Source organism: Schistocerca gregaria, chromosome 4 (genome assembly GCF_023897955.1).
Source record: "Schistocerca gregaria isolate iqSchGreg1 chromosome 4, iqSchGreg1.2, whole genome shotgun sequence".
Lineage (NCBI taxonomy): Eukaryota > Metazoa > Arthropoda > Insecta > Orthoptera > Acrididae > Schistocerca > Schistocerca gregaria.
The window spans coordinates 410,913,764-410,932,433 of NC_064923.1; the positions used below are offsets into that span (position 1 = coordinate 410,913,764).

At 43.3% G+C, this 18,670-nt stretch overlaps 1 protein-coding gene across 1 annotated transcript in view; it reads right to left on the reverse strand.

Moving 5' to 3' along the window:
- Window positions 1–18,670, reverse strand: part of LOC126365942 (bestrophin-4) — a 524,562-nt gene that overhangs the window by 56,469 nt on the left and 449,423 nt on the right. Inside the window, exons 6-7 of the mRNA XM_050008717.1 lie at window positions 12,871–12,990; window positions 9,855–9,962 (exon numbers count right to left, since the gene is read on the reverse strand). Coding sequence (XP_049864674.1) covers window positions 9,855–9,962; window positions 12,871–12,990 — 228 coding nt within the window. The remainder of the gene's footprint in view (window positions 1–9,854; window positions 9,963–12,870; window positions 12,991–18,670) is intronic.

Below are 18,670 nucleotides of genomic sequence, written 5' to 3' on the forward strand. Positions count from 1 at the left end.
TCTCTCCACCGGTTGCGCTGTTGTATAGTGTACACCTGGCTTATTTTAACCGCCCATTGGTTAAAGTCAGCTTCTCGGAATATCCTCAGCTATTCCTCGTGACAATACCCGTTTTTGCTGTCTGCCCACCACTCCCCTTTCTTGCGGGTACTTATAGAACTTAGTACGTGCCGGGCTGTTGTACGGAATCAACGACGATCGGAGAGGAGACTTGCGGATGCATTTCTCTTACCCGTGCAAACCTATACAGAAACTTCAATTCCCCCTAATGACCTGGCGCGTCCTGCTCAACAGCGGAATTGAGAGAGATATGAAGAACATTCACATTCAGGGAAAGGCGACAAACGACCGACCTTTTCTTGATTAAAGTGGTTGACGTGCGATTTGTATGATGCTGAGGGGTCACGCTGTAGTTGTCTATTGAAGACGCTCTTCACAAATGGTAACTTACGTCTGTGCACCTCACTTCCAAACAATGTCAAAGCGATACTGTGATTTGTGGACTGGCCTGACAGTGTGCTGAAGGGTTAAACCCATAGACAGATTACTTACAATATACCAGTCACATTATGGTGTTTGGCGGAGGGTACTTTGTGCACCATTGTTACTTCCGCTTTTCTCGGTTCTAGTCAGCATAATCCACAGGAACAACGATTGGTGGTAAACCGCAGTGAGAGTTCGAATTTCTCTAATTTCAGCTTAATGGACTTTTCGCAATATATAAGCAGTCGCGAGCAATATACACTACTGGCCATTAAAATTTCTACACCAAGAAGAAATGCAGATGATAAATGGGTATTCATTCGACAGCTATATTATGCTAGAACTGACATGTGATTACATTTTCACGCAATTTGGGTGCACAGATCCTGAGAAATCAGTACCCACAACAATCACATCTGGCCGTAATAACGGCCTTGATACGCCTGGGCATTGAGTCAAACAGAGCTTGGATGGCGTGTACAGGTACAGCTGCCCAAGCAGCTTCAACACGATACCACAGTACATCAAGAGTAGTGACTGGCGTATTGTGACGAGCCACTTGCTCGGCCACCATTGACCAGACGTTTTCAATTGGTGAGAGATCTGGAGAATGTGCTGGCCAGGGCAGCAGTCGAACATTTTCTGTATCCAGAAAGGCCCGTACAGGACCTGCAACATGCAGTCGTGCATTAGGGTTTCGCAGGGATCGAATGAAGGGTAGAGCCACGGGTCGTAGCAGATCTGAAAGGTAACGTACACTGTTAAAAGCGCCGTCGATGCGAACAAGAGGTGGCCGAGACGTGTAACCAAGGGCACCCCATACCATCACGCCGGGTGATACGCCAGTATGGCGATGACGAATACACGCTTCCAATGTGCGTTCACCGCGATGTCTCTAAACACGGATGCAACCATCGTGATGCTGTAAACAGAACCTGGATTTATCCGAAGAAATGACGTTTTGCCATTCGTGCACCCAGGTTCGTCGTTGAGTACACCATCGCAGGCGCTCCTGTCTGTGATACAGCGTCAAGGGTAACCGCAGCCATCGTCTCCGAGCTGATAGTCCATGCTGCTTTAAATGTCTTCGAACTGTTCGTGCAGATGCTTGTTGTCTTGCAAACGTCCCTATCTGTTGACTCAGGGATCGAGACGTGGCTGCACGATCCGTTACAGCCATGCGGATAAGATGCCTGTCATCTCGACTGCTAGTGATACGAGGCCGTTGGGATCCAGCACGGCGTTCCGTATTACTCTCCTGAACCCACCGATTCCATATTCTGCAAACAGTCATTGGATCTTGACCAACGCGAGCAGCAGTGTCGCGATATGATAAACCCCGCACTAGCGATAGGCTACAATCCGACCTTTATCAAAGTCGGAAACGTGATGGTAACGCATTTCTCCTCCTTACACGAGGCATCACAACAACGTTTGACCAGGAAACGCCGGTAAACTGCTGTTTGTGTATGAGAAATCGGTTGGAAACTTTCCTCATGTCAGCATGTTGTAGATGTCGCCACCGGCTCCAACCTTGTGTGAATGCTCTGAAAAGCTAATCATTTGCATATCACAGCATCTTCTTCCTGTCGGTTAAATTTCGCGTCTGTAGCACGTGAACTTCGTGGTGTAGCAATTTTAATGGCTAACAGTGTATTAGTTGACTCTTCTGAGAATGCACGCTTTCGGAATTGTGACAGTAAGCCACTCCACGATGCAGAACGGCTCTGTAGTAACGTCTGCCACTGGGATTGGCTGGCTTCTCCGTGGCGCTATCACGCTTAGTACATGAACTCTTAACGTGACGCGTTGTTGTTATACGACTAGTATCTACCACTTCTATCAGTCCATATGGTACAAATCCCAGACTGACGAAAAACATTCAGGTATTGCTCCAACGACGGTTTTGTAAGCTATCTTCTCTGTGGGTGAAGTACACTTTTTTTTATAATACATCCAGTGAATCTGAGTCTGGCGTCTTCCTTTCCTGCAGTTAGTTTTATGTGGCCGTTCCCCTTCAAATCACTCTGGACACACATTCCTAGGTGAATTGGCTGAAGTGCAGTCATGTTATCTGACAATAATTCTATCTACATTCTTATACGCAGGGCGTTACGTTTATTTATGTCGAGGGTTAACTGCCAATGGGGCACCACGCGTCGATCCTCTGTAGGTTTTGCAGCATTTCGCTATATAACTTTCTAGCGTTGCGAATTCTCTCTAAACAGCATCATCTTCCACAAAAACCATAATGGAACTTCCGACGTTATCCACTAAGTTCATTTATATAAACTGCAAAAAGTAATGGTACTATAATAGACAGAGTACACGGGAGTTACTTTAACCCTCGCAATACCAAGGGGGAGGTACTTTATACCCACTTCCGGAAAACTCTGTAACCTACTCAGTTACTTTAAAATTTAAATATTTCAAAAGTATTTATTGTTTTTAATGAATTCTTCTTTCAGATTTCATAATGTTTTAAACGTTTCATTTAAATTTAACGCGGGCTGGTCTCGGCGAAGGTTCGAGTCCTCCCTCGGGCATGTGTATGTGTGTGTGTGTGTGTGTGTGTGTGTGTGTGTGTGTGTGTGTGTGTTTGTTTGTCCTTAGGATAATTTAGGTTAAGTAGTGTGTAAGCTTAGGAACTGATGACCTTAGCAGTTGAGTCCCATAAGATTTCAAACACATTTGAACATTTTAAAAAAAAATGTAACCCAAAAATTTTAAGTATTAGGAGTAAAGGTCACTTTCCTTGTGAATGTCATATTCAGTATTTTCAGGTTCAGGAAGCTACTTACGCATCTCCTTCTCTGTAAATAGTACTTTGTGAATAAAAAGCAACAATACTTAACGAAAGTTGGATTTTTAATATTTTTTACAGTGGACGTAAAGTACCCACAGCCCCCTTTCCGTTGGTAATAACCTATACTCAAGTTTCGATATTTCTAAGTTTGTGCTGAACAATATTTTCGGTTCTGGACCCTGCTTATACATCAGTACGTCTTTAAAAATAATGTTGTTGATGTAAGTCGACAACAAATACCGAAGTTTGTTTTATTTTTCAATTTTTTTAAGATGGTCATGAGGTATCCGCCCCCCCCCCTCCCCCTTTCCCACGGTAATGTGCGTTATGGAACATATTTTTGTACTGCTAGAGTTAACGGCTCAAGATTTCTCATCATTAGAGGGTTGGGTTATTTGGGGGACGAGACCAGACAGCGAAGTCAGCGGTCTCATCGGATTATGGAAGGATGGGGAAGTATGTCGGCCGTGCCCTTTCAAAGGAACCATCCCGGCATTTGCCTGGAGCGATTTAGGGAAATCATGGAAAACCTAAATCAGGATGGCCGGTCGCGGGATTGAACCGTCGTCCTCCCGAATGCGAGTCCAGTGTGCCAAAATCTGCGCCACTTCGCTCGGTCTCTCATCGAAATTACATTGTGTGTTCTAGTTACTTTGGAAATTGCAAATCCAATTACACGGCTCGTCTGAAATTCCATATGCTCGTTTCTTTTAACTATGCAACAGCGTGAAACATCATCGAACATGTCAAGGAACACGTCATCAACCTGCGCGCCGGTACCTACTGTTTTCTACGCGTCTGTTGCATACGCTGAGGAGTCCGGGTCTCAGTGACGTCTTTGGCCACCATTCCCTCGCCACTGAACATCGGGTATACTCTCCGGTTGTTCAGTTAGGCGAGGAAGCGCTGTGGCGATTCAGAGGCTGGAGCTGCTAGTGGGACCCCTCGAGGTGAAGGTCGCACGCAGCGGCCCGTGACCTTGACACAGATTTGCGACGGTGCCCACGCCCAACACAGACCACTGCGACCGCTCATTCCCTGCTATCATCAGCCTCCAGGCCCAATATACAGCGCAGGAAGCTCTACGCCAGCCACCAAGTTTTGTGAGAAGAAGACCTGCAGTTAAATGGCCGTTAGTCTACGCACTGTAAGACAAGACAGAAGCACAACTATTCTTTCGATTGTCTAATGCCACATTAACACTGCTCTCATTTAACCATTGATATTTGCGTAAACACACTCACAGCTCCATATTGTAGACACACTTCTCTGGTCTTCTGTGGAAATCGAGGACGCTGATCACTTTTTCTCTGTGGGCCCCAGACTACAAAAAAGTACTACAACTGTTTTACAAAAACTTGTGAAAATAGGTCATCCGGTGCCAACTTGCTTGACGGCGTTGTTACGCACATGATCACAGATTTTTCTAAGCGATATAGAGGTTCACTGTTGCCGCAGTTGACCGCATCTAATACCAGAATATTACAGTCAAGGAACGATACAAAAGTGTTCCGTAACACTTGATTTTGGAATGATTAGGCTCTATTGCCCTGTCTGTAACTATAAGTGTTCTGTCTTAGAACGCGCGTCTGTTTGTGTGTGTGTGTGTGTGTGTGTGTGTGTGTGTGTGTGTGTGTTTGTTTTAACAAATGTCCTAACAGTAACGATATAATACCTGTGTGCTTTGTATAAGAATAAGCTGGCTGTATGGTGTAACGTAATAATTAAAAAAAGGTTACTTTTTGATGAGAAGTTGCACATTACGTACGTAACGCAGGTAGATCAGAAATTATACAATGGTTCGGAAGCGAATGTATTTCATAGCGACTAAAGAAGGAAACAGTTTGCTGAAGCTTGCACCATTTCTCGTGAATTTCACAACACACTAATACTCTCGCTAAATGAACCTGCAAACGAAGATCTCAAATCATCGATACACACAATTCAGCATACTTATTTACTTTTCCTCTGGTGTAACTAAACAACTACTAAAGGATTTAAAAAAAGGAAAAGCAGTACTACTGCACTTTTCAATGGGAGATGTAATTTATGTTTAAAGTTACGTAAGAAAAGATTTTGAGAAGATATAATACACGTATGTGGAATAATTTATCTGAACAAGATGAAATGTAGTTCCTCTTTAGCAGTGTATACTGTGGGATGATTTAATGTGTGAATCAAAACTGTGTGCCGGTTAGCGATCATGCCTCTTGTCATCAGCAATTTATCACTTGAGCTATCTACACTCCTGGAAATTGAAATAAGAACACCGTGAATGCATTGTCCCAGGAAGGGGAAACTTTATTGACACATTCCTGGGGTCAGATACATCACATGATCGCACTGACAGAACCACAGGCACATAGACACAGGCAACAGAGCATGCACAATGTCGGCATTAGTACAGTGTATATCCACCTTTCGCAGCAATGCAGGCTGCTATTCTCCCATGGAGACGACCGTAGAGATGCTGGATGTAGTCCTGTGGAACGGCTTGCCATGCCATTTCCACCTGGCGCCTCAGTTGGACCAGCGTTCGTGCTGGACGTGCAGACCGCCTGAGACGACGCTTCATCCAGTCCCAAACATGCTCAATGGGGGACAGATCCGGAGATCTTGCTGGCCAGGGTAGTTGACTTACACCTTCTAGAGCACGTTGGGTGGCACGGGATACATGCGGACGTGCATTGTTCTGTTGGAACAGCAAGTTCCCTTGTCGGTCTAGGAGTGGTAGAACGATGGGTTCGATGACGGTTTGGATGTACCGTGCACTATTCAGTGTCCCCTCGACGATCACCAGAGGTGTACGGCCAGTGTAGGAGGTTGCTCCCCACACCATGATGCCGGGTGTTGGCCCTGTGTGCCTCGGTCGTATGCAGTCCTGATTGTGGCGCTCACCTGCACGGCGCCAAACACGCATACGACCATCATTGGCACCAAGGCAGAAGCGACTCTCATCGCTGAATACGACACGTCTCCATTCGTCCCTCCATTCACGCCTGTCGCGACACCACTGGAGGCGGGCTGCACGATGTTGGGGCGTGAGCGGAAGACGGCCTAACGGTGTGCGGGACCGTAGCCCAGCTTCATGGAGACGGTTGCGAATGGTCCTCGCCGATACCCCAGGAGCAACAGTGTCCCTAATTTGCTGGGAAGTGGCGGTGCGGTCCCCTACGGCACTGCGTAGGATCCTACGGTCTTGGCGTGCATCCGTGCGTCGCTGCGGTCCGGTCCCAGGTCGACAGGCACGTGCACCTTCCGCCGACCACTGGCGACAACATCGATGTACTGTGGAGACGCCGGCCGCGGTGGTCTCGCGGTTCTAGGCGCGCAGTCAGGAACCGTGCGACTGCTACGGTCGCAGGTTCGAATCCTGCCTCGGGCATGGATGTGTGTGATGTCCTTAGGTTAGTTAGGTTTAAGTAGTTCTAAGTTCTAGGGGACTAATGACCACAGCAGTTGAGTCCCATAGTGCTCAGAGCCATTTTTGAACTGTGGAGACCTCACGCCCCACGTGTTGAGCAATTCGGCGGTACGTCCTCCCGGCCTCCCGCATGTTCACTATACGCCCTCGCTCAAAGTCCGTCAACTGCACATACGGTTCACGTCCACGCTGTCGCGGCATGCTACCAGTGTTAAAGACTGCGATGGAGTTCCGTATGCCACGGCAAACTGGCTGACACTGACGGCGGCGGTGCACAAATGCTGCGCAGCTAGCGCCATTCGACGGCCAACACCGCGGTTCCTGGTGTCCGCTGTGCCGTGCGTGTGATCATTGCTTGTACAGCCCTCTCGCAGTGTTCGGAGTAAGTATGGTGGATCTGACACACCGGTGTCAATGTGTTCTTTTTTCCATTTCCAGGAGTGTATGTGCGACTCACTGACTCAAGACCTCAGCTTTCCATTAGTTCTTGAGGGCGTCGCGTGGAAAGGCAGTTACTGGGTAGGTCTTCTCTTCAGAATATAATTTTAAATTTTTACAAATCTTTAATCCATTTTAATGTTTTAATTTGCCTTCATTGCTTACCAGTCTTCAGTATGGCATTATTAAATGCTTATAGATTTTCAGCCTTATACATTTCTAGGAGTATAATTTTATGTGGCTTTGCAGTAGTTTTTAGCAAAACTAGGTGTTACAGTACATTTCGTACATAATTGAAACTCTATATTCAAACTCCTAACGATGCTATAATGGCTCAAAAATAGCACATGTTTAAGAAGCTGGTAGCATATTTCATGTGTCGTACATACTAACAACCGTACATACAGTTCCTGGTCAGCCACCTGTGTGCCTATATATATATATATATGTGTGTGCCGAGTGAAATTCCTAGTGTCTCTGCAGGACCTTGCTTTGCTAGGAAACAAAATATTGTTGACGATGACTAATGCAGTTCACGGAGATATTGAAACTGAAAGCCTTTTTAAGATTATTTTGTCATGTGAAACATACACATCATAACGAACACGGAACTTTATACTACAAGCATTCGACAAAGTCTTTAACTGTAAAGAGTTACAATTGGTATACGGAGAAGTGAACGACAAAAGAGGTTTTCAATTTGTCGAGTCATAAGCCTGTAGCATAGGCAAGCCGAAAATGCCACTTCAATTTGTCGAGTCATGAGCCCGTAGGGTATGCAAGCAAAAAATGCCACTTAATTTCTTTTTGCAGTAGAAGCTGTTACGGTTGCTGTAGAACTATCTCCTGTGACTCCTGTAACTGTTTAAGGCGAGTAATATCAACCAGTAGCGTGTTTTTGCACAAAAGATACGGGCAGTGAGAGTCACAGATCTGTCCATCAAGGCAGCCTCGGGCATACTGAACCTACCGATACCATATAGTTATCGGATTGGCGCATAACTTCATAGCGTTTAATAAACGCAACAGGTACACGTAACAAATACTTTTGTCATCAATAACATATTCCCCTTCGCTATTTACAACAGTCTGCGAGCGCTAGCGTAATTTTCCGATTCCGTGATCGTAGAAATCGGTTTTGAGGCAAAGAACTCATCGAGCCACGTTCGGAGCGCATTTTTGTCCGGAAAGGAAGTTCCTTGAAGGTCGTTCGATAGAGAGCGGAAAATACTGGGATCAGCGGCCGCAATATCAGGTGAATAAGGTGGGCGCGGACTGACTTCCAAACCCAACTCCGGTATTGTGTTCTTTTGTCAGTCGAGCAGAATGCGGGCGTGCATCACTTCACAGTGTCTTCCTGGCAGTTGTTCCTGGATTGCTTCTGCAAGACGTCTGAGTTACTGACAATAAATGTCAGCAGTGATGGCTACACGTCGGGGAAGCAATTTTTAGGCACCAAAACGTCACTGTTCCTCCAGTTGCATAACATTATCTTATATGGATGTGCACAGGTTTTGTATGGCGAGTTGCTGATTTGCTTGCACTTAACCATTCCTTTCTTTTCCTTATGTTAGCATTGAGGCACCAAATCTCTGTCACCAGTAACGATACATGGTAGGAATGGTCGTTGTTGGTCACGAGACAATTGATAAGCAAGCAGTGATGCACATATGGCCATCCGCTGATTTTTGTGATTTTGACTTAGAATATGCAGTACCCTTACATCCGATTTTTTAACCTTCCCCAGCCGCGCGGGATTAGCCGAGCGGTCTACAGGCGCTGCAGTCATGGACTGTGCGGCTGGTCCCGGCGGAGGTTCGAGTCCTCCCTCGGGCGTGTGTGTGTGTGTGTGTGTGTGTGTGTGTGTGTGTGTGTGTGTGTCCTTAGGATAATTTAGGTTAAGTAGTCACATTTGTCAGTTCTCGAGTACATTGATGTGGATCATTTTGGTTTGGATTAATGCTTTTAAACAATCTTCATCAAACTCCGAAGGTCTTCTTGAAAGTGGACAATCACTAATATCGAAACGATGCTCCTGCAAACGGGAAACCCATTTTCTTGCCGCACTCTATCCAATAGTATTATCCGCATACACTGCTCAATTGTTTATGCCTGCCTCTGCTGCTGTCAACCCTACGTTGCGCTCAAACAGAAGAATATGTCGGAAATGTTTCGATTTCTCCAATTGGCACTCCATTTTCTAGCGTCCACAGCGCCATTGAGTATCTCCAAATGACGAAATGGCAATACGGAAACTCAAATAGCAACAGTGAACTAAAAATAAAAAATGAGAATCGATAAATAAACCCATATCAACCGGAATGCCAACATGCAAAGTGAAAACACTAATAACTTAGGCACCAACCTAACGTTTCGATCCTTACGTCGTCAAAATGATGAACATAAACTACTCAGCAAAATCTAGTTTTATACAGTATGAGTTATAACACTTATTATAGCAACTGTCATTACACCACCTTCGTTGGCCTCTCCATCCCACAACTGAACTGTCGCCGTTCAACCTCACCCAGAACTCGGGCTACGCTACATATCAGTCTGTCAAGATGATCTCCATTCCAAAAAACAACACGGAATGAAAGTAATACCAAGCCAGTGGAAAGGAATCGCGAGCGTCAGCCAACCCGTGGAGCCTTCAGAGCTATGTCGAAGACAAAGTATGCACTAAACGTGGGGCCGACTCACCTTGATGTGCCTGTCGATCAACCAGTTCAGCTCGATGTCGTCGTCGTCCTCGCCGAACGGATTGATGAGCACCTCCGCGACCTTCAGCCATCCGATGTAGAAGCAGAACTGCAAGCGAAGGTCAGTGTTCAAATGTGGGTCTATTCCGTCAAATATTTGTCTTTGATAACCTAAGGGTAAAGCAAAACAATGCTGCACAGAAATAAAATTCCCATGAGGTTTGGTTTTCCTCAAATCAATCTGTTTGATTTCCTCTTGTACCTCCCCTCGATTTTCTGTCGAATGACTAAATTTATAACACTGTGCAATCTTTCATCTTTCTTCTCATTTCTAATAGGCTTCTTTAGATTTTCTTACCATCCTCACTACTCATTGGAGTCAAGTAGTAAACTATAAGCTTATTTAAAGGCCTTTCGGCATTTACTTCTTTAATACTATTAGCATTTTTATAAAACTGAAACGGTCATAACAACAATTAAATTGTGTCGAGATAGTTTCACCCCCATTTCCGTTACAACTGCAGAGGAATTGGCTTAAACAGCACCGTATTTTATGCAAAGTGTGACCTTAACTAACTTAATTTTTCCTTAACAAGAAAGAAAACATAAGCGGCCACTGTGCGAATGTTTCTACTGTGGCTATGCCTTCGGAGCTTATACTTTATTACTAGCTGTTTATTTAACCTGTTTGCTTTGTTCTCTACCAAACTAAATTGTTGCGATTTTAAAAAAGTTATGAACGGTATACATAAAAACGCACCTTTCTTCCAAAATGTTCCATGAATGCCCACAGTTTACGGCTTTTCCGTGAACATAATGCAGTAAATACAATGATATTCTTTCGGTAAGGAGATCCTAAGACACAGTGCTCAACCTTGAGGTAACGAACGCACAGAACTGATTATAAGCTGTATCTTTCTGTGACTTACAACAAAGAAATAATCTTTCTCGACAGGTACACACAAATTTTGCACGAACGGTACTGTGTGTATCCCGATTGGTTAACGTGTTTTTGTCGGCATAAGTCAGTAAATACTTTAATAGATTTTCCATTGTCAAAATTCTGTTACGTCTCGTGACGTATTAATGAAATATCGTAATGTGATCAGGAAAATCATTTCAACTGAACGCAGTATTTGCCATGTGCATTTGGTGACTTAGTGAAAGTGAAACCAGTTAATGTCTGTGGCTACCTTTGATGCTACTATCTAGTTGACTGATAAGCTACACCATGGAGTAAGAGCTCATAAAAATGTAGCGAGAGTGGGTCTTACATGGGGATCTAACTTCGACTGAATTGATTCCATGGATATATCAGGTACCTCCAAGCATGATATTATACATAAATTTTGTATCATAATTAATACCGAAAACTGACATGGGCGAAAGTATACGGTAACAGAAGCACAAGTTTTTTATTTATTTAAGTATTACAATATTACATGCATCGACGACCAAAAACGACGATAAAAGTCTTCTACTTTCCCTGTTGCACGAATCACGTAACGTGCGAGCATTAGGGAATGTAGACAGTGCCGCGTATGGATGTTTGAATCACTCCGGGAAGCGTGCGCTGACCGTCGGAGTCGTTAAGGCGACCACTCACGATAAGCGGAAATCCGAGTTCGAGCCCTGATCTGGCACAATTTTTCACATGTCACGAACGATAGTACATCTACAACCTACTCATGATACAGCTGATGTCAAAGAATTAGGAACCAGCGATTAAATTTCGTGATAAAAGCGTAAGTATTACGCAAACATCAGTTCGCAATAGATCCATCTGAGAGCTATCAACGAAAGCATGGTGACCAGTCACCACTGACTTCAGTATACAATACTGTCGTAGTTAGTACAAATAAATTAGAAACGTGTGGGCTCAAATTTCACCCAAGGACTATCTTAACAAGAAACAGAACACAGCATCAGCACATTACATGATTCAATTTACTTAGCCAGCTGTACCTATTAAAGAAGGTGTTCCACGTGTCGTCATTGCATTTGGATACTATAGTGCACTCACCTCTACAATGGTGAGTGCATATTGCATCCAAATGCAATGACGACACGTGGAATACCTTCTTTAATAGGTACAGCTGGCTAAGTAAATTGAAACATGTAATGTGCTGATGCTGTGTTCTGTTTCTTGTTAAGATAGTGCTTGGATGAATTTTTTTTACACACTTCCGCATCATGTCGTAAATTTTGACAAGACTGTACAGTTGACTACCTTGTCAACCGGACTGCTGTAGCCTCTATTTCTGAGATGACCCCAGTGAAAAATACGCAGAGAACTGAGGTCAGGTGACGTTGAAGGCCACGGTATAGGCTTCACCTATTCCTCTTGGGTCTTATTGCTGCGTAAAACGTCGTCTTATACCAGCAGTAAAATGTGTCTTTGCCCCACTGGTTCATCTACTACTTTTCCCAACCTTAGGCCATGGATGAAATTTGGACCCAATGAGATAAGAACTTAATGGAAAAGTTTACATTTTAATGACATTTCTACTAGCTACAGTATGTCATACTGAAGTCGTAACCACACACGCTGCGCATTTACTTTGCAAATGGATCATTTGCAGATCCACGTTTAGTAGAACGCTTTTGCTTCCGTTGATATATACTATCACCCCTGTCAGTTGTCGCCGCCATTTATGATGCATCCTGTACAATATATATTTACATGTACACAATTTTTTCGTAGGCGAGAAACGTAAGAACAGCAAGGACTGTTTCACTTTTCTCCGACTGATCTGGCGCCCCCCACTAAGCAAGCGACGAAATAGTAGCATTTACGTACTGAAAGTTTATACTGTTTAAAGTAACCAGTACTGGAACAGCTATGGTGTTAAACCAGTTCTTATTTGGAGTAATCTGAGTATTTAAGATGCATCTAGGCACTAGAATTCCATTCTGACTGCGACATAGGAGTGATTGTTAGATTTTTCGACGATTGTGGCACGTGCGCACGAACCACGAGCATCAGAGTCTCCGCACTCGTGGGAGGGACCGCTCACCTGGAGCACAGTGAAGAAAGGGACGTACATGTCGAGCCCGCTCGCCGATTCCTCAGTGCCCACGAACTGCCGCCCCATCAGCGCCGACATGAAGTACGTGTACACCGACAGTGTCACCACCTGCAACATAATAATAATAATAATAATAATAATAAACTCAAGGCCAGTGACCACCACCATCATTCAAATCACCACCACCACCACCACCACCACCACCACCACCACCACCAGAGTCGTCCCCAAATCACCATCATATGAATCATCACCACATCTTCGTCCTCATCACTACCATAATCTTCATCACTATCACCCCCCTCACCATCAACGTCAATACCACACCATCATTCCATCCTTATCAAACTGTGAGCATGCACACTCAGAAAGGTTACAATCATCAAAGTTTTTCGAGGTATCATATTTGGTTAGGGGGTGTATGCGGATACAATAACTGGGAAATTCCGCAGTAATAGCTGCTTTGCGGAAAAAGCCTGTGGTGATGTTGATACCCATGTGTGTTTGCAGGTATCTGCAACACTAATTAATTTGATGTAAAAAATTTAAGGACACTTCAATCTTGCGATTTTCGCCTATTTGTGGGACAAGTACATAAATAATGTTTGTAAATCTACTATTCTTTTGTACATACTTTATATTTGCATGTGCTCATTTGCAACATTTATTACATTAAACAGTATAGAATTTTACAATAATTTTACATTACGATCAATTAAAGTACGTTTGATAAACGAACTGCATTACCAACAATGAACAGCAAGCAAGGAATGAAGACAATTTGTAACACTACTGCGTTTGGTTTCTCAGTGCTGCGAAAAATCTTACAAATTGCGTGAGGAAGTCTTAACTTTTTTCTTGGGTCCTCAGTCTTCTTACTGCTTTGCTGTGGTGCACCGTGAAAGTCCTTTCCTGTGCCAACACCTTCATCTCAGAATTGCACTTGCATCCGACGTCAATCGCTTGTTGGATACATTCCAGTCTCTATCTTACCCTGCACTTTTTACCCTGACAGCTTCCTCAACTACCACGGAAATTATTCCTTGAATCCCTAAGACGTATCCTGTCATACTGACCCTTCTTCATTTCGATGTTTTCCAGATGGCACACTTCTCACCGATTCTGCGGAGGACTCGTGTATTGCCTTATCGGTTCACTTAATATTCAATGTCCTTGTATAGCTCCACAAAGTAAATGTTTCGAGTGTCTTCTTTTCCGGGTTCCCACCATCCACGATACAATTCCATACAATGCTGTGCTCCAGACACACATTCTCTTAAGCACCGTCCTCAAATTACGAGGAAGCCCAGTATATGGTACTAGTTGTTGTTGTGGTCTTCAGTCCTGAGACTGGTTTGATGCAGCTCTCCATGCTACTCTATCCTGTGCAAGCTTCTTCATCTCCCAGTACCTACTGCAGCCTACATCCTTCTGAATCTGCTTAGTGTATTCATCTCTTGGTCTCCCTCTACGATTTTTACCCTCCACGCTGCCCTCCAATACTAAATTGGTGATCCTTTGATGCCTCAGAACATGTCCTACCAAGCGATCCCTTCTTCTGGTCAAGTTGTGCCACAAACTTCTCCCCAATCCTATTCAATACTTCCTCATTAGTTATGTGATCTACCCATCTAATCTTCAGCATTCTTCTGTAGCACCACATTTCGAAAGCTTCTATTCTCTTCTTGTCCAAACTATTTATCGTCCATGTTTCACTGCCATACATGGCTACACTCCATACAAATACTTTCAGAAATGACTTCCAGACACTTAATCCTATACTCGATGTTAACAGATTTCTCTTCTTCAGAAACGCTTTCCTTGGCATTGCCAATCTACATTTTATATCCTCTCTACTTCGACCACCATCAGTTTTTTGCTCCCCAAATAGAAAAACTCCTTTACTACTTTAAGTGTCTCATTTCCTAATCTAATTCCCTCAGCATCACCCGACTTAATTCGACTAAATTCCATTATCCTCGTTTTGCTTTTGTTGATGTTCATCTTATATACTCCTCTCAAGACAATGTCCATTCCATTCAAGTGCTCTTCCAAGTCCTTTGCTGTGTCTGACAGAATTACAATGTCATCGGCGAACCTCAACGTTTTTATTTCTTCTCCGTGCATTTTTTAATACCTACTCCGAATTTTTCTTTTGTTTCCTTTACTGCTTGCTAAATATACAGATTGAATAACATCGGGGAGAGGCTACAACCCTGTCTCACTCCCTTCCCAACCGCTGCTTCCCTTTCATGTCCCTCGACTCTTGTAACTGCCATCTGGTTTCTGTACAAACTGTAAATAGCCTTTCGCTCCCTGTATTTTACCCCTGCCACCTTCAGAATTTGAAAGAGAGTATTCCAGTCAACATTGTCAAAAGCTTTCTTTAAGTCTAGATATGCTAGAAACGTAGATTTGCCTTTCCTTAATCTTTCTTCTAAGATAAGTCGTAAGGTCAGTATTGCCTCACGTGTTCTAGTATTTCTACGGAATCCAAACTGATCTTCCCCGAGGTCGGCTTCTACTAGTTTTTCCATTCGTATGTAAATAATTCGTGTTAGGATTTTGCAGCTGTGGCTTATTAAACTGATTGTTCGGTAATTTTCACATCTGTCAACACCTGCTTTCTTTGGGATTGGAATTATTATATTCTTCTTAAAGTCTGAGGGTGTTTCGCCTGTTTCACACATCTTGCTCACCAGATGATAGTAGATATCTTTTACCCCTGGATGCCCTCTGTCCTGTGTCAGTACGCGTTTTATGTTGTTCTTTTTTCATCCGTCATGTGTTATCTTTCTTCCGAAGTAGCAGTAGACTTCGTGATCCCCAATTTTGTTGTTAACTTGATCTAATGTAATTTCTGGTATTCCTCAGTGCTTTTCTTTGGTTTATTATCGATCTAAAGTGTGCGATCATTAGACTGTTCATTCCATTAAAGGTCCTGTAATAGTTCCTCACTTTCACGAATACAGCAAAGTCATCAGTGAATCTTTTCATTGATTTCCTTTCACGCTGAATTAAAAACCCACTCCTGAATCTCTCTTATTTTCGTCATTGCTTTTTGCTGTATCGGTTCAACAGTAGCGGACGAACGATTAGATTTCTGTCTTATACCCATTCTAATTCGAGAATTTCGTTTTTGTTCTGGAATTCTTATTTTTCCCTCTTGGTATCTGTACATATTGTATATTACCCGTCTTTCCCTGTAGCTTACTCCCATTTTTCTGAGAATTTCAAAAGCCTTGCACCATTTTACACTGCCTAACTGTTTTCCTAAGTCAACAAATCCTATGAACGTGTCTTGATATCTCCTACGTCTTCTTACCGTTAACAGCGCCATGTCAGAACATCCTCTCCAGTGCCTTTAGCTTTCCTAAAGTCAAAATGGTCATCTAACAAGTGCTCAGTCTTGTTGCAGCTTAATAAACCTATCAATAATATGACAGACTATGCTGCATTGAAACGCAGTCACGAACTGTCTCATTTTTTCTTAATCAGCAAATAATAAATTTCGAAATCTCATTTCAGTAGACGAAAAAAAATTATAGCAAGTGCAAGCCTACCTTTGGAGCTTCGTCACAGTGAGCAAGCGAAAATGGTTTACAATATTCTGATACTTCCAAATGCAAATCTATATCAAGGACCTTAGGAGTCACGTAATCCACTTGTGGATTTGTTGCGAGTGAGGATAGCATCAGCTTTATCCGTACAGACCTCTAGTCATTTCTCGAATGTATTTTTTGGAAAAACCGGACATTTAGCTCGTCTCTCTCTCTCTCTCTCTCTCTCTCTCTCTCTCTCTCTCTCTCTCTCACACACACACACACACACACACACACACACACACACACACACACACAATCACTGTTGAAAATTGAAAATAAAACAGCTGCGCGATGTGCAATAGGCTAACGCGAAAAAAAGAAAAGGGGTCGAACGAGTCGGTGAAGAGGGAGGGGGGAGAGAGGGGGTGTTCTGTGCTCTCCATTGGCATTCAGAACGACTCGTCGAATAGAGTGGTGGTGTTCTTTCCACTCGGGAACCATGAAGATCGTTATTTTTTCAAATTCCGTCAGCTTGTTGATAGTTAAATTCTTGTTGTAACAGTGCAATATTCTTAGTAAATATCATTTCTGCAGCTTCGTACTCTATGTAAATGTCAGAGGGTTGCCCTTAATAAGGTTACGTGTGATGTCCATCCATGTTTTCCGAGCTACTAGGAACAAAGAGTTTTTTATTGACATAACAGAAAATTAGTTGCCAATTATTTGTCAGGTAAAAGTACCACTGACCATTTTAGTTACTGTGAAGACTAATATCATTCTGCACAACAGTAATCGCATAAAACATTCGTTGAACTGGAAACAGTCCATGAAAGACCTCTACACTGTATAATGTATCGTTAGCAGTGTTCGTCGCAGGATAACGTAGCCGTATCTACTCATGAACAAATGAATAAACGTTCACACAAAAACTAGAGAACAGTTAAATAGTGCTCTAGTACTTCTCCTGAGTACCTGTCGCGTTCTTTTCTTTTTTCCTTCACAAACTTTCGTTTGATTAATTCAGATTTGTTCTCTTAGACTAGACGAAGAACCTCCGCAAACAATGCAGCTGTATCCTTCGGCTGCGGGAACTACATGGAAATCACTGTTAGTAGGTTACTATAATGTGCGGATATGATGCACGGGACATCGTGAAGGCTGAGTCCTATTTCAGCATCTCATTAACTACTGCACTAACAGATGGTTTATGCACAAGGACGGAAGAAACGAATGCACTTTTGTAGAAAAGAACATGCAGAAAAACGTTGGAAAATACATTGTAAAGAAGAGTCCCAATGAACCTGACTGAAGTAGGTGATATTACGATCGGATCTGTCGTCGGTTCCTTACAAAACAAATTGTACTTTTCATTCTTAGATGTCCTCATGTCTACCACTGAGTAAAGTTTTTTTAGTCGTGGCTGCGTAGAAAACAAAGTCATTGCAACTTTTTATACTGTGACTCTAGCTGTTCATTCAAATACGGGTTCCAGAAGTCTCACGATGCTGCAGGAACAATTACCACCAACTCCGGTAAAGAAAAATAAAGATGTGCCTTGGACTCCAAGTATGGACATCCGTACAAGGTGGAGGACGGGTCGTGCCGATCCTGGAAACAGATTTGATCCGTCGTGAAGGTTCAGGAAGAGAAGTTCGATAAGTGACTAAACTATACATGTATCGTCTAAAGTTCAGGGGTCGTCACGTGAAAAGACAAGCACAGATTCTGGCTAAGGCACTAGCGTCTAATTCGAGAGGACCGATTTCCTTAGTCTCTTACACGAATGCAGGGATGTTTCTTTAACTAACTAATTCCTTTCTCGTCTTCTACAAGTTTCACCAACCTCGAATGACATAAACGGAACGTTAAAATGTAAGCATTATTTCTCCGCTTCTTCCATGCTTTCTTTCCTCCCCTCAGACCGACAATACACGCAGTCAAATAAAAACGAGTCAGATGGATAAAAGTAAGTAAACCGCCTTTTATTTCAAAAGTAATCGGCTTAGCTGTTAATACTTTTATGATAAACAGCCGACGCACATGTTAGCACGGTTGTTTCGAGAACGATCCAGAAGTTTCGCTGGGAAGCCCTTACACGTACTCCATACAGTTCCGAACTGTTTCCTCACGATTTCTACATTTTTGGATCCCTGAAGGAAGAAATACGTTCGTGGCCGTCGATTTTTTTCGAACGAAGAGATGCACGCGTTGGGCACAATCATGTTTCAGCAGGCAAGCACAAA